Source organism: Nothobranchius furzeri, chromosome 10 (genome assembly GCF_043380555.1).
Source record: "Nothobranchius furzeri strain GRZ-AD chromosome 10, NfurGRZ-RIMD1, whole genome shotgun sequence".
In the NCBI taxonomy this organism is placed as follows: domain Eukaryota; kingdom Metazoa; phylum Chordata; class Actinopteri; order Cyprinodontiformes; family Nothobranchiidae; genus Nothobranchius; species Nothobranchius furzeri.
In genome coordinates, this window is record NC_091750.1 from 48,209,946 (window position 1) to 48,223,492 (window position 13,547).

The 13,547-nt window shown below is 42.4% G+C and overlaps 1 protein-coding gene across 2 annotated transcripts in view; it reads right to left on the reverse strand.

Moving 5' to 3' along the window:
* LOC107386513 (connector enhancer of kinase suppressor of ras 2) overlaps positions 1-9,266 on the reverse strand; it is a 35,571-nt gene extending 26,305 nt beyond the window's left edge. For both annotated transcript variants that reach the window (XM_070555310.1, XM_070555309.1), the window contains exons 1-2: positions 8,700-9,266; positions 1,804-1,967 (exon numbers count right to left, since the gene is read on the reverse strand). In XM_070555310.1, the coding sequence (XP_070411411.1) occupies positions 1,804-1,967; positions 8,700-8,763 (228 nt within the window). In that variant the 5' untranslated portion in view covers positions 8,764-9,266. The remainder of the gene's footprint in view (positions 1-1,803; positions 1,968-8,699) is intronic.
* Positions 9,267-13,547: the final 4,281 nt, after the last annotated feature.

Below are 13,547 nucleotides of genomic sequence, written 5' to 3' on the forward strand. Positions count from 1 at the left end.
CTAATTTATTTGTTGATAGATGATGCATTTTCTGTGATAATTTAAACCCGAATCAGTCACTAACATGATGCTTATGATCAGTCTTTAGTTTAGCTCTTATTTAGAATTTATTCTTGTAATCACAACAATATAAGCTTTTTGAAGGCAGTATTAATTTATTATCACACTATGACACCTATAATTGATATACATTTTAAATATGCCCTCTCTTCTGAAAAAGGGAGTGAATTTAACCTTTTAGGTACCAAACAGTAAGATTATGTCTGGATAAAATGTATTAACAAAGGTTACTACAACACAAAATGGCAAAATAGTGCATTTAATAAATAAGTCAAGAGTTGAAGATCAAGGCTGACTCATTATCATGGTGTTACAGGATAAATTATATAATATTAATAAAGCAAGCTAACAACAACTAAATAAATCTCTGAATATGGATTTTCAGGCTTATGGCAATCAAAAAGTCATCAAATTTTTCCAACAGCTGACTTTAAAATATAAGTACACTTTATACTGTCGTGTGGCTGTACTGGGATCAGTCTGGGCTTTTTCTATCACGTTGGAAATCCTGCTGCCAGATTCATTACTGGCACTAAAAATTAAACAAACATTTCCCCCATCTTGTTGCCAGCTCTTTATTATGTTCTTTTAATATCTTGCTACTTGCTTTTAAAGGGGACATATTCTGATTCTTTCTTAAAACAGTCCTATGGTTGATAAAAGCAAGTTTACAAAGTTCTTTGCTCAAAATCCCCCTCACATAAAGCAATGTCAGCTGTTTTATTCTTGGCAGTTTCAGTATCATTCAAAATGAGCCATTTCAGAGCTCTGTCACTTTACTAAAAATAAAAGCTGGCCACGCCCACCCATGCCCCACTCAGGCTGCTACAAGATGAGAAGCTCTGACATCCTGGAGGGGCTCAAAGCAGTGCTGCTACTCCCGCAGCAGCCGATCTCCTCCAGGTGAGAGGTGGTCCTATGGTAAGTCCCCCGTTTGTGACATCACAAACAGGGACTTTTAAAAACAGCTTGAATTAGGTTTTGATTCCTAAAACCAAACACTGGAAGAAAAAGGATGGATGGATGGGTTTAAGTTGTCAGTGTTTATAGAAGCAGTAGAAACCCACATGGAGGCACAAATGGATGCAAAAGGTGCATTTTTGCATAACATGTCCCCTTTAAAGTCTTGAACTCACAATAGGAGATGAGGGAAATTCCATTTCAAGAACCTACATCTTTAAAAAATGTTCTTTAATGTAAAAACATTTGGTGAAGTCTGCCACTTTTCAGACAGAACCTGCCTCGTCCTTTCTGAGACAGGTTCATTATTTTATCCAAACCCAAATCCTGACACATCAAGACAACAGAGGGTTGCACCTGTCCTGCAGACAGGTTAACCTTATCAGTCTCTTGTTACTGAAACATTTAAAACAGCAAAAGGAGCGTCTATGAAGGAAAAAGCAGCTGTAAACAATCTTACACCCCCAAGTGCACCTGCTTCATGGAAAGTTTGTGAGTGCACTCTGGTGTAATGATTTCAACACTACAGACAGGCAAAAACATTATAGTCTGTAATAAAATTCCAGCAACAGCTTCAGTATTTTGCTCAGAATGAAGACTTTCCTGCTCAATAGCCAGATGCTAATAAATGTTAGCACGTAACTTTTTCCTGAAGCACTGAAACTGCTTTATGCAGTCATGTGTTAATTAGTTTGTTAAACAGCAGAAGCACAAAATGTTCTGTTTAAACTTCACTCTGACTCTGAATGACTGTACTTGTGGGTAGATGGAACTTGGACTCACCAGTGCACAGAGTAGGTCCACAGCCTCCAGTATGAGCTCCTGGTGGCCAATCCTGGACACCCCCAGATCCTCCAGTTCCTGGTGGGTGATGCGTAGCAGCTGGTCTCCCCCTACTTTCTCTGTCTCAAACGTTTTGATGTACTGCTGCAGGCAGTCGTCCAGGCCTGAAGTAGCAGAGCAGGAACATTTTCAGCTCAGACTGACAAGTTGAAAATTCACCTTCCAAAATGTGTGTGATATTTCTGACTCATGTAAAATCTCTATTTCCATTTTCCCTCCCGAAAGGCCTTGACATTGTGTGAACAATTCAATTCAAAAATACTTTATTAATCCCAGAGGGAAACTGATTGCTGTAGTAGCTCAGAATAATAATAATAATCAAGTCATCAAAGAGTTATTGTATATTACAATGGCTGTTGGCAGGAAGGATCTCCAGTAGCGGTCAGTAGTGCAGCGAAACTGAAGAAGCCTCTGACTGAAGACACTCTTCCGTTGTCGGACAGTCTTGTGAAGAGAATGCTCAGGGTTGTCCATAACTTTCTTGATTCTCTGGAGAATCCTTCTTTGCATTATCTCCTCCAGTGGTTCCATAGTTGTCCCCAGAACAGAACCAGCCTTTTTTGTTAGGCTGTTGAGCCTTTTCAGGTCCCTGCTTCTGATGCTACTACCCCAACAGACAATGGCTGAAGAGATTACACTCTCAACAACAGACTTGTAGAAGATGTGCAGCATCTTGCTACAGACATTGAAGGACCTAAGCGTCCTCAAGAAGTGCAGTCTGCTGTGTCCCTCCTTGTAAACTGCTTCACTGTTCTTTCTCCAGTCCAGTCTGTTGTCCTGGTGAATTCCAAGGTATTTGTATTCCTCAACCACCTCCACTTCTTCTCCCATGATGGAAACAGTGTTTGACTCCACCCTGTTTCTTCTGAAGTCTAAAATCATCTCCTTTGTCTTGTTCACGTTCAAGGTCAGATGATTGTTTCCACACCATGCCACAAAGCGCTCCACCAGCTCTCTGTACTCAGCTTCCTGTCCATCTCTGATACACCCGACAACTGCAGAGTCATCTGAGTATTTCAGTAGATGACAGGTCTCTGATTTGTACTGGAAGTCTGAGGTGTAAAGGGTGAAAAGGAATGGTGAGAGTACAGTCCCCTGTGGTGCTCCATTGTTACTGATCGCCTGATTTGATGTGCAGTTCTTCAGTCTCACAAACTGTGGTCTGTTTGTCAGGTAGTCTTTAATCCAGGTGATAGTTGAGGCCTCCACCAGTATCTTCTGGAGTTTCTGGCAAAGTATATCAGGCTGGATTGTGTTAAATGCACTGTAGAAATCAAAGAACATGACCCTCACAGTGCTGCCTGCTTTGTCCAGATGACAGTGGGTTGGTTGAAGCAGCTGGATGATGGCATCTTCAACTCCAACTCCATGGCGATAAGCAAACTGCAGCGGGTCCTGATATATTCTAGTTTGCTTATTCAGGTGGATAAGAGGAGGATGGGATGTCTGATTGGCTGGGGACAGGCGAGGAGGATGCTGGGTTTGTTCCTGAACTGAACCTACAGAATAACATGTTCAGTTCATTGGCTGTGTCCAGGCTGCCATCTGTGCAATCCTTCCTCTGCTTGAAGCCTGTGATCTTCTTCATCCCTGACCAGACACCTCTGATGTTGTTCCTCTGTAGTTTGCTCTCCAGCTTCTTCCTATATGCCTCCTTGCTGTCTCTGATCTTGATCTTCAGTTGCTTCTGTATGCACCTCAATAATTCCCTGTCTCCCTCCTTGAAGGCTCTTTTTTCTCATTTAGCAGATTCTTCAGTTCACTGGTGATCCAGGGTTTGTTATTAGCGAAGCATCTCACTGTTCTGGTGGGTATGATGTTGTCCACACAGAAGTTTACATAGTCAGTGACACATCCAGTCATGGCATTGATGTCCTCTTCATATCCTTGGCAGAGAGTCATCCAATCTGTGGTCTCAAAACAACCCTGCAGGGCTTCTTCAGCGTCCTGTGACCATTTTCTCACAGTTCTTGTAGTCACAGGTTGCCTCTGAACACGTGGTTTGTATTCTGAGCAGAGAAAACAAGACTGTGATCTGACTGTCCCAGAGGAGGTCTTGTTTTGGACATGTATGCATTCTTTACATTTGCATAACACAAATCCAATGTCTTGTTTTCTCTGGTGGAGCAGCTGACAAACTGTTGAATGTTGGAAGTGTAGCAGAGAGCGAGGCATGATTAAAATCACCAGATATAGCCACAAATGCATTGGGCTGCTGGGTTTGTAGCTTAGCGACAACGGAACTGATGGCATCACATGCACTTTCAGCAATGGCTGAAGGTGGAATATAAACGGTTGCCAAGACAACAATGTTGAACTCTCTTGGCAAATAATATGGGCGACAACTTTCTGCCAAGAGTTCAACATCTGGGCTGCAGAGACGACATTTCACTGAAACACGACCTAGATGGCACCATCTGTTGTTGACAAGCACTGCCACTCCACCGCCTTTTCTTTTCATGCTCCTCTTCAGATCTCTGTCTGCTCGTACAGTCAGGAATCCGGGCAAAAGATGCTGGAATCGGGGATATGCTCCTGCAGCCACGTCTCAGTGAAAGACATAACACTGCACTGCTGATACTCTGGCTGAGTCCTTGAAAGGGATTGGAGTTCATCCATCTTGTTGGCCAGTGATCTCACATTGTCCATTATGATCGATGGAAGAGATGGTTTGAATTTCCTCTTTCTCTGCTCCCGCTCTGCACCCACGTTTCTTGCATTTTAGCTCATTTGGGATTTGTGGCTTCAGTTGAGGTATTATTTCACCTTTCCAATGTTAATCAGCTGCTCCCGATTGTAAACCAGCTTTTAGCCACGGTCACACATCATAGCAAATGCTCAAAAAGTGAAAAAAGTGGAAAAAATAGCAGTAAAAATCTTCTAAGCTTCACAGCACCAGAAACAGAAAAGTAAAACATCCAAAACAATGCTGTTTTTCTTGAGAAACTAGAAGAAAAAATGTACAAAAAAAAGCAAAACTTACATGTAGTCAACAGAACTACTCCAACATGCAGCCACCCAGAGCAGCGCAGTTCCGGAACACAGGTTGTATTTTGCTCTCTTCAAGTGTGATAACAGTCAGAGCAGAAATCTGACATGTTCCACCTCCTCAACATTTCTGAGCTGCATTTTCAGCTTTAAACTTGGAGGAAAAAAGCTCTTAATTAAACAGGACTAGGAGTCTGTGCTCAGCTTGTTTCCCATATTTTAGCACTGCAGCAGGTGTGAAGTATTTGGGAAAACTAGTTGAAGTGCGGCAGGCTAAAACGAACTGAATCTGCAGTCTGCATCAGCGGTTTTATGTCTTACATCTTTAATATGAATGCATCGATACCGATCATGCATCAAATAATTGGAGAAAATGATTTCAGGGCTACAGCATCACACAGAAAAGCCAGAAATCAGCGCTTTTGACGCCACAGAAGACTGACTCACCGCATGTTTAACATTCTGAAAATATTTCAGCAATAAATGTAAAGAAATACATGCAGCCACTTTTTCTTTTCTTCGTGACCATTTCTTTCTCCCTTTCACACATAAACACACACACAACTCCTTCCTCATTTTGCCTCTATCGCTGTGGGTGAATCACACACCCGGGCCTCTGAGCCTTAAACCTGATCAGGTATTCACTTCAGGTTCAACCGGCAGCTAAACGGCTGAGATGGAAACGTAGAGATACAAGCTTCTGCACAACAATTGCAGTATTAACTAATCAGCCTTTTTACTGACTTAACTGTCTTGTTTAGTCAATAAATAAATCCACGTTTCCATAGAAACCACAAAGGAAGTGTTTATAGATGGCATGCTCTCTGAGTTATAAATAATGAAATGAGTTAAGGAATGGAAGTCGGTTTACTTAATTTAGCTTTGTGCTAATGTTTTGGGTATCAATTTTATTTTTAAATCTAATTAAACAGCAAACTACAAACAAACATGGGTGTTTAACCCTCTGGAGGCAGGCGTTGCAACCCAACTACCTGGTTACTCCACATACGTAGAGCATTTTTTAACTCAGAAGTACCCCTGAAGGACTGTTGTTCATTCTTTTATCAAAACTTATTTTGAGCCTGAGAGGGTTAAAGACATCTTTGGTGATTTTGAAGTTCATTTCTGTGTAAAGGTGTAAACATTATTACAGTAACCTGCTCTAAATAGCTACCTGAGTGGCCTATGTTTAGGGAAATAGTGTTTAGGTCATTTACACCTCTACAAAGTTTTGTATTGCTACGTTCTTTGAACAAAAATATGAAATAATTCCTGCCAATTTTTTTAATGAAGAGCAGACTCTTTAATTAGCTGCAACTGATCACTAAGATGTAAGATACACACTCAAAGATAACCATAAAATTCAGTGTGAATTGAGGCTGGTGTCTATGAAATTGGATTGAATGAATTGCTGTATATGCTGTATTCTCCCTTAGAGATAGGGTGAGAAGATAGCTCATCCGGGAGAGGCTTGGAGTAGAGCCGCTGCTCCTCCACATCAAGAGGAGCCAGTTGAGGTGGCTCAGACGTCTAGTTAGGATGCCTTCTGGATGCTTCCGTGGTGACGTTTCCTGGATTCGTCCAACTGGGAGAAGGCCTAAAAGAAGACCCAGGACACGTTGGAGGGACTATGTCTCCCACCTGGCCAGGGAATGTCTTGGGATTCCCCCGGAAGAGCTGGCCCAAGTGGGGAGAGGAAAGTCTGGGCCTCTTGACTTAGGCTGCTGCCCCGCGACCCAACTCTGGATAAGCGGAAGAAAATTAATGGATGGATGGATTCTGTATTCTTGCAGGAATTACAAGATAACAACAATCTCCTTTGGTCTATTGTCATTTATGCAGAAACTAACAACAAAATCTCGGAAATTTCCCTTTAAGTGAGGCGTTCTTCTCTCTAGGACTGACATTTCTGATGCCTTCATTCACCGATAGCTCTGAGCGATTTCTGCTACATGAATTTTCCTGTTCCTGTCATGTTCAACTCAGACTATCAAGCTCACAGAAGAGAAATTATGAGCACAACGTTGGCATGTTCTGATCTCCATTATAGATAATCCATCTCTGATGGAGAGAGAGTCAACGCTGTTAGAATTGAAAGTTGTGTGATAATCTGAGCTGTCACTGATCTCGCTCTGTGATATGTGTGCGTGTGCGTGTGAATGTGTGTGTGTGTGTGTGTGTGTGTGTGATTTAAGAAAAAAACATTACTATTCATCATTTGCTGTTTTTTCTTTTTTCTGATTTGCAGCTCCAGACATTCAGTTGTTTCTTTAAAACGAAAAAGAGAAACAAAAACAAGTGTTTGCTCAGCTTCTGTTCTCTTGGTATGTCAAGAACAAATTCCCATTGGGAGCAGGAATTCTTTTCTCTTTGGGGATAGGACTCCCGTTCAAACAGCTTTGTTCCAGCTGGGAACAAAGAATCCCAGGGACATGGGACTGGGACTGTGAGAAGGTCACGGGACTCCCCCATTTGCCCTCCGCTGACACTGTGGGGCAGTGATAATAGAACCAGCAATAAAGTCAAAAGTTTGCCAGTCCTTGAGGCTTTGGGGTGGATTTGACAGAGGAGTGAATTCCCAACAACCCCCACCTTCCTCCACCATTTCCTCTGCATCTCTCAGTGCCACTTTTGTCCCTCGCTTTAAATCACTATTGCTAAGCCCTGGGCTCCACTTGTCAGATGTGGGACACTCTAGTCCACTCTCATATCCAAACTCCACTTCAGTACAGCTCACTAACAAAGCATCCAAGATGTCCTTTAAATTGTTTTGTTTTTTCTTTCTTTAAAAGTCATTATAAATTGGTTCCATAATGAGTCTGCACAGAAGGTGGCATCAGCTACAGCTGATGAGCTTTGGTGCTTCCTCATGAAATGTCAGACCCAGCCCATTCCAACAGGCTGCAAGTGATGATGATATATTTACGTGCAACTATGTGCATGTCCGCTCTAACACACACTGCTGGAACAACTCTGTGCAAAACAGCAAGCAACAGAAAGATAAATCAGTCTGAGATTTACATTCCCTGCATGCATCTCCATCACTTTTGCTTGCAAACAGACCAAAATAAGCATCGCTGATGAGGAATCTGCAACGAGTGGGCTGAGGATGTAAATCCCTCTCACAGCTGTTTGGGGCATTTACAGATCCTCGGATCAAAGGAAGCGGTAATCTGACACTGCTACCAGAGCTGGTGAATGACAAATGAATCACAACAACTTACTCGTTTCCACTTTGTGAGTGACGACAGCTCAGGTTAGTTAAAGCATCACTCTTCCATCGAAGGCCCTTGAACAGTCTGAATCAAACATTTCTTATTCAGAGACAACTTTTCCAACAGGACTCACAAATGCATGACACCAGTCTTTCTAAATCAGCTGTGACTTCATAGAGACTTTCAAACATCTGAGGCTGAACATTTAGTACAGATGGTGAAAAAACCCTGATACCGCTGTATGGTTGGTCCTGCAGTCTCAACACTCATAAAAGCCTGCCTTCCTCTCAACGCTGGTTCTGATCCCAGAACCAGTCAGAGGTGAAATCATTTGCGTGTAATTACTGGATCTTCGCTCCTCTCAGCCTCCCCCGACCACCACAGCACACAAAGGCGTTTAAACCCTCAGTAGATCGTCTAAAAGGGGCGAACCGCTTTCATGTGGTGTTATTTTTGGGGGTAAATTTAGATTAATTATGTTCTGACCCATATTGGGGGGCTGAGTCGATAATCCAAGGCTCAGCAGGTGTTTTGTTTTCTTTTTGGCATATCGATTCTTTTTGTGTTGGCGTGCATCACCGCAACACAATTCAATTTTTGCTCAAATCTGCGTCCGTTGGCACCGAAACCCACCTTTCATCCAGTCCACCACCTGGCTGGGGCTCCACTTGCTCACAGGCTCCATAACCAGTGCCATGGTAGAAGTTTGTCCCCACAAAAGAAGGGAAAAAAGACCAACTCCTGCACTCAAACTGGGATTATCAGTCTAAATAATCCGAAAACGCTCCTAATCACTCCCTACTGCAGATGCGCCCGTTTACAAACAAACTGGGGCAGAATAAAATAAAACAAAACAAAACCAGATGAAATGTCCAAGATGTCGTTGAGTAAAGCCCAGTGAATTCCGACGCAGCTCGGTCCTGAAGAAGCTGTTTTTTTAACTTATCATTCATGTCAGGCTCACGGGCGATGATGCTGCGGGGTCCCTGCTGCCCGAACCCGCTCCCAGAACATACCAATCGCGTCCAGAGCGGCGAACAACGCGCAGACTGTTCACTTCATCCTGCTGTCTGAAGAGGTAGCATTTGCTCTGAGTATCCTCCCACCCTCCCTTTCTCCCCTCCTCTCCCCCAGACGACATGGAGTCACAGCACAGCACCCCCACCCACCACCACCGCCTCAGCCATCACCAGAAAGCGCTCCTGTATGACTGGTGGTTAATGCCACAGGCTTGTGATTTGTTTTCATTTTGATGTATAAAGAGGTTCAGGTTCCTTATAATTAATTTTCTTCGGGGGAATTATTTAAAATAAATTGGTATGAGCTGCATCTTAAAAAGAACACTCAGTGTTTCAATTAAAATGTAATGTACTAGCACAAAAATAATTATAATATTGAATTTGATGCAGTTTTAAAGTCGAATGGCGCAGGAGACATTTAGACGTTAAAGTTTGACCACTGCACGCAGAAAACCTCATAATGAATTAACATTTATATGTCTTCATATTTCACAATGTTTAAAAATAAATATCTGTCATGATCCAGCTCTGCCCGCCCTCATCTCCATGACAACCACAGCCTGCTCTCCTTAGACTCATCTGTCACACCTGCTCCCAGTAATCAAGCTCATGCTACTCACCTGTTTCACCTGCTCTATATACCCAAGCCATGGCACCAACTCCCTGCCAGAAACCGGTTTTGCATTTGTAATACCACATATAAAAGTAGTAGTTAGAGAAAGAACTCCAGATCATTTATCTGTGTACACAGTGGAGATGATAGCTATATTATATATATATATATATAATACAATGCATCTGAAAGGGAAACATCCCACAGGTTTGTGTGGATGTGGGGTGGGGGGGGGGGGGAAACGGTGGAGCATGTTTTATGTAACTGCATAAAATATGAGGAAAGTAGAGGACAACTCAGGGAGAAATTAAAAAACATAGGAGGTGGAGTGATAAATGTAAAGAATTAGTTAAATGATGAAGAAAGGAAATATAGGTTGTAGTGATGTGTCGGTCGCGAACGAACCAGCTCTAAGAGCCGGCTCTTTGAAGTGAACGACGGGAGCCGGCTCGTCATTGGGAGCCGTCCCCTCCCCCCTCCCCTTTTGCTTTGGTGAAAGCCACAGGCGATTGATTGGTCAGCATGTGTAACTGCGTGTCCAGACTGTCCACACACAGAGCAGTAGGGGCGAGGAAGAGGGAGGATCAGACTCAGACACACAGCAGAGCACATGCGGGCGGAGGGAGACGAGAGGGAATGAGGAGGAGGAAAAAGGCGAGAGAGAGAGAGAGGAGAGTGCGACGAAGACGGTGAGAAAATGAGCGCCAGCAGTCGGAAAGTGGAGATTTCTGAAAGTGTTCAGTTATTAAATCCATAGAAATGATAAATATTTGATATATAGCATTTTTTTTACATTAGTAAATCGTTTTACATATAGTTTTGCATTATTTTGGTTATAAATGTACTCTACACAACAGAAAATCTGAGGAGCCACTTGGGAGCCGAAAGAGCCGGCTCTTTTTGGTGAGCTGAGCCAAAAGAATCGGCTCTCTAAAAAGAGCCAGAATTCCCATGTATCTAAAACACAGTGGTGTGTTGAATAGAAATTAGTTTTTTTTTATTCGCTCTTACTCCGACTCACACTCCAGCACAGTAAGTGGTGGAAATGCACCTAGAAGTTAGATGCCACCCTGATGACACCCGCCAATAAACAAGAAGAAGAACTCTCTGCCAGATTATAGGAAGCCTTGTGTGAGTAAATGTCCAGCATTCCTCTCAAGCATGACTCCTTGTTCCTGATCACGTTTTTGCTCCTTGGATTTCCCCTCTTGGTTAACGGTTGTAGTCTTAAGCCTAATTTATATTTATCAGTCTGCGTCGGGACGGATGCACGCAACGCCATTATCTGTCCTTGCAAGCCTGCTGGAGAGCCCTCGCAAGGACAGATGGAGTCGAGCTCTCTTTTAAACATCCATCTGTTGAGACAGAGAACGCAAGCTTGTGATTGGTCAACACGCCGCTGCCGTCTACGGCCATTGCGCCCTCAAAAACATAGAGGGGCAAGGATATCTAGCGAGCAGCTTGAAGATCCGCTTCCAAGAAAACCTCTAAATTTTAATGTTTTATTCCCTCGTGACTGGAGGAGTGAAAAGATGCGCAGCAAGCATTTTATTCGTTGACGGAAATGATGAGAAACGTGGGTTTAGAGGTGGCGAGCCCATGAAGAGGTGGAGGAGAATGAGGGACAAAGTATCTTAAATACAGAAAAACGCAATATAAAGACACTATCTTGGACCGGATACATGACAGGGTACTATAGAACAACGCTACACCCTCTGTTGTCCTGGCGGGGAATTGCTTTGCAACACTCCCCAGGAGACGGAGAAGTATGAGGACAAATTGTCTCCGTCCGTGCGTGCGTGCGTCTGTCTCCCTGGTGGAGCTGAAGAATAAATAGGGCTTTAGCCCAAAGGCTCTCCTACTCTTTGTGTGGGGGATCCAGCACACATGAGCTAGTTGGCGTAGGTCTATGGTAGAGATCGCTGCACCCAAAATAACAGGAAATATGTCACAAGACGATTCTGTAGTGTAAAAAGTCTAAATAACATTTTAAAACTACACTTAAATGCAGATTATACACAGCACTTATAGTCTGTACGATGTAGGGATCGTTTAGTTGAATTTTCATGGGTTTTTCTTGCATTTTGTGATTTCTATGTTCTTCCTGTGAGACTGGTGGGCTGGCGCCCTAGCGCCCCCTATGGACGAGTTGCCACTGTTCTAAACCAGATGTGACCATTGCGTCTTGCTCGTTTAGTCAGGGAGTTTGTGATGGTGGGCATGAAGGAGGGGTCATTGAGGGTAGATGGAGGCAAAACTTCTATTCAGGGGTGTCCAATCCTGGTCCTGGAGGGCCGGTATCCTGCATGTTTTAGTTTGAACTCTGTTTCATCACACCTGATTTCAATCAGCAGCTAATGAACAGGCTTCTGCAGAGCCTGATGAGCTGCGGCACAAGTGTTTCAACCACTGAATCAAGTCTGTTGGAGTAGAAAAAACACAAAACCTGCTGGATACCGGCCCTCCAGGACCAGGATTAAATGCTTCCCTGTTGCCGATGGGCACTAATCACCCCTCATACAGCCACTGTTTTCTCGTCTTTGTCACTGCTCGCGCCTCCGTCACACAAAGCGCAGTGTAGTGGAACGATGTTCGCCAAGCACACAGGATGCTGACATGCTGCTGCTTTTATTTCTATACGAGACAACCGCTTCAGGGCTTCAGCCTACGTTCAATGCGTATGCAGTCACATTTACACAGAGCCTGCAGCTCAATATCAGGATGACTTCATCCATAGTTTTTTATTATGATTTCTGCTCTTTGATGTAAAACATACAGATCTTAAAAAAATGATCGTTATTATAAATTTGGTGTTTGATAAATATTTACTCTTTTGGAAAAATGTAACCTTTATTATTCATTAAACTTTGTCATTTTGACCATTTTTATGTTTGTCATATAGTTGCATCAGACAACCAAAGAATTGCAAACACAATTTAAATTTATATTTGTCCAACTTAGTAAATGGATTTGGAAAATATTTACCTCGTGTGTGTGTGTGTGTGTGTGTGTGTGTGTGTGTGTGTGTGTGTGTGTGTGTGTGTGTGTGTGTGTGTGTGTGTGTGTGTGTGTGTTAATAATTTACAGTGAAATCTTACACAATTTAACTGCACATCGTTCATCCTTATCATTGACTGTAAGTTACTGAAGAGGATTTTTATCCTTTCCATCTGAATGCAGTTACTTAAAAAAAAGCTTTGGAGTAAATATATTTCATACAGGCTGTTTTCTATTCAATCAATAAAATCCAAATGTGTCATTGCAGAGGACCCAGTTTTCACAAAAATGAATATTCATTAATGAAAGAGATAAACTAATTAACTCGAATGGCACTAAAACGAACTTGACAAAATAAGGAATAACCTTCATGAATTAACGGTAATTCATTGAGACACAATGTGTGATGTTAACAGGCATTGATGACAATCAAAATACAAACAATTAGTAATGGCGTGCGACTTCATTAAATGACTGAATACAACTCTTATAAAAGCATCAGGGCCCAATTTATTGTATTTTATTTTATCAATCAAATTTTCTTTGTATAGCACTTTTCAAATACAGCTCAAAGTGCTTTACAGGTTACAATCACCCCAATCCCATAAATCCCATTAATGAATCACAGCTTGCTGCCAGAGGGAAGCATTACAGCCCACTCATTATGTTGGTGTTCTGACGTAAAGGTACGAGTCTTATTATGTTAATCACCACATTTACAGTTTGTTTTCAATGTTTTTTTTCTCAATTTCATAAATTGTTCAATCGACTCTCGTGCATGACAATAAAACCTACACATTGAGCATGCTCCTTAGAAACTCAGTGTTTAGAGATTTAATTTGTTTTCTTCAT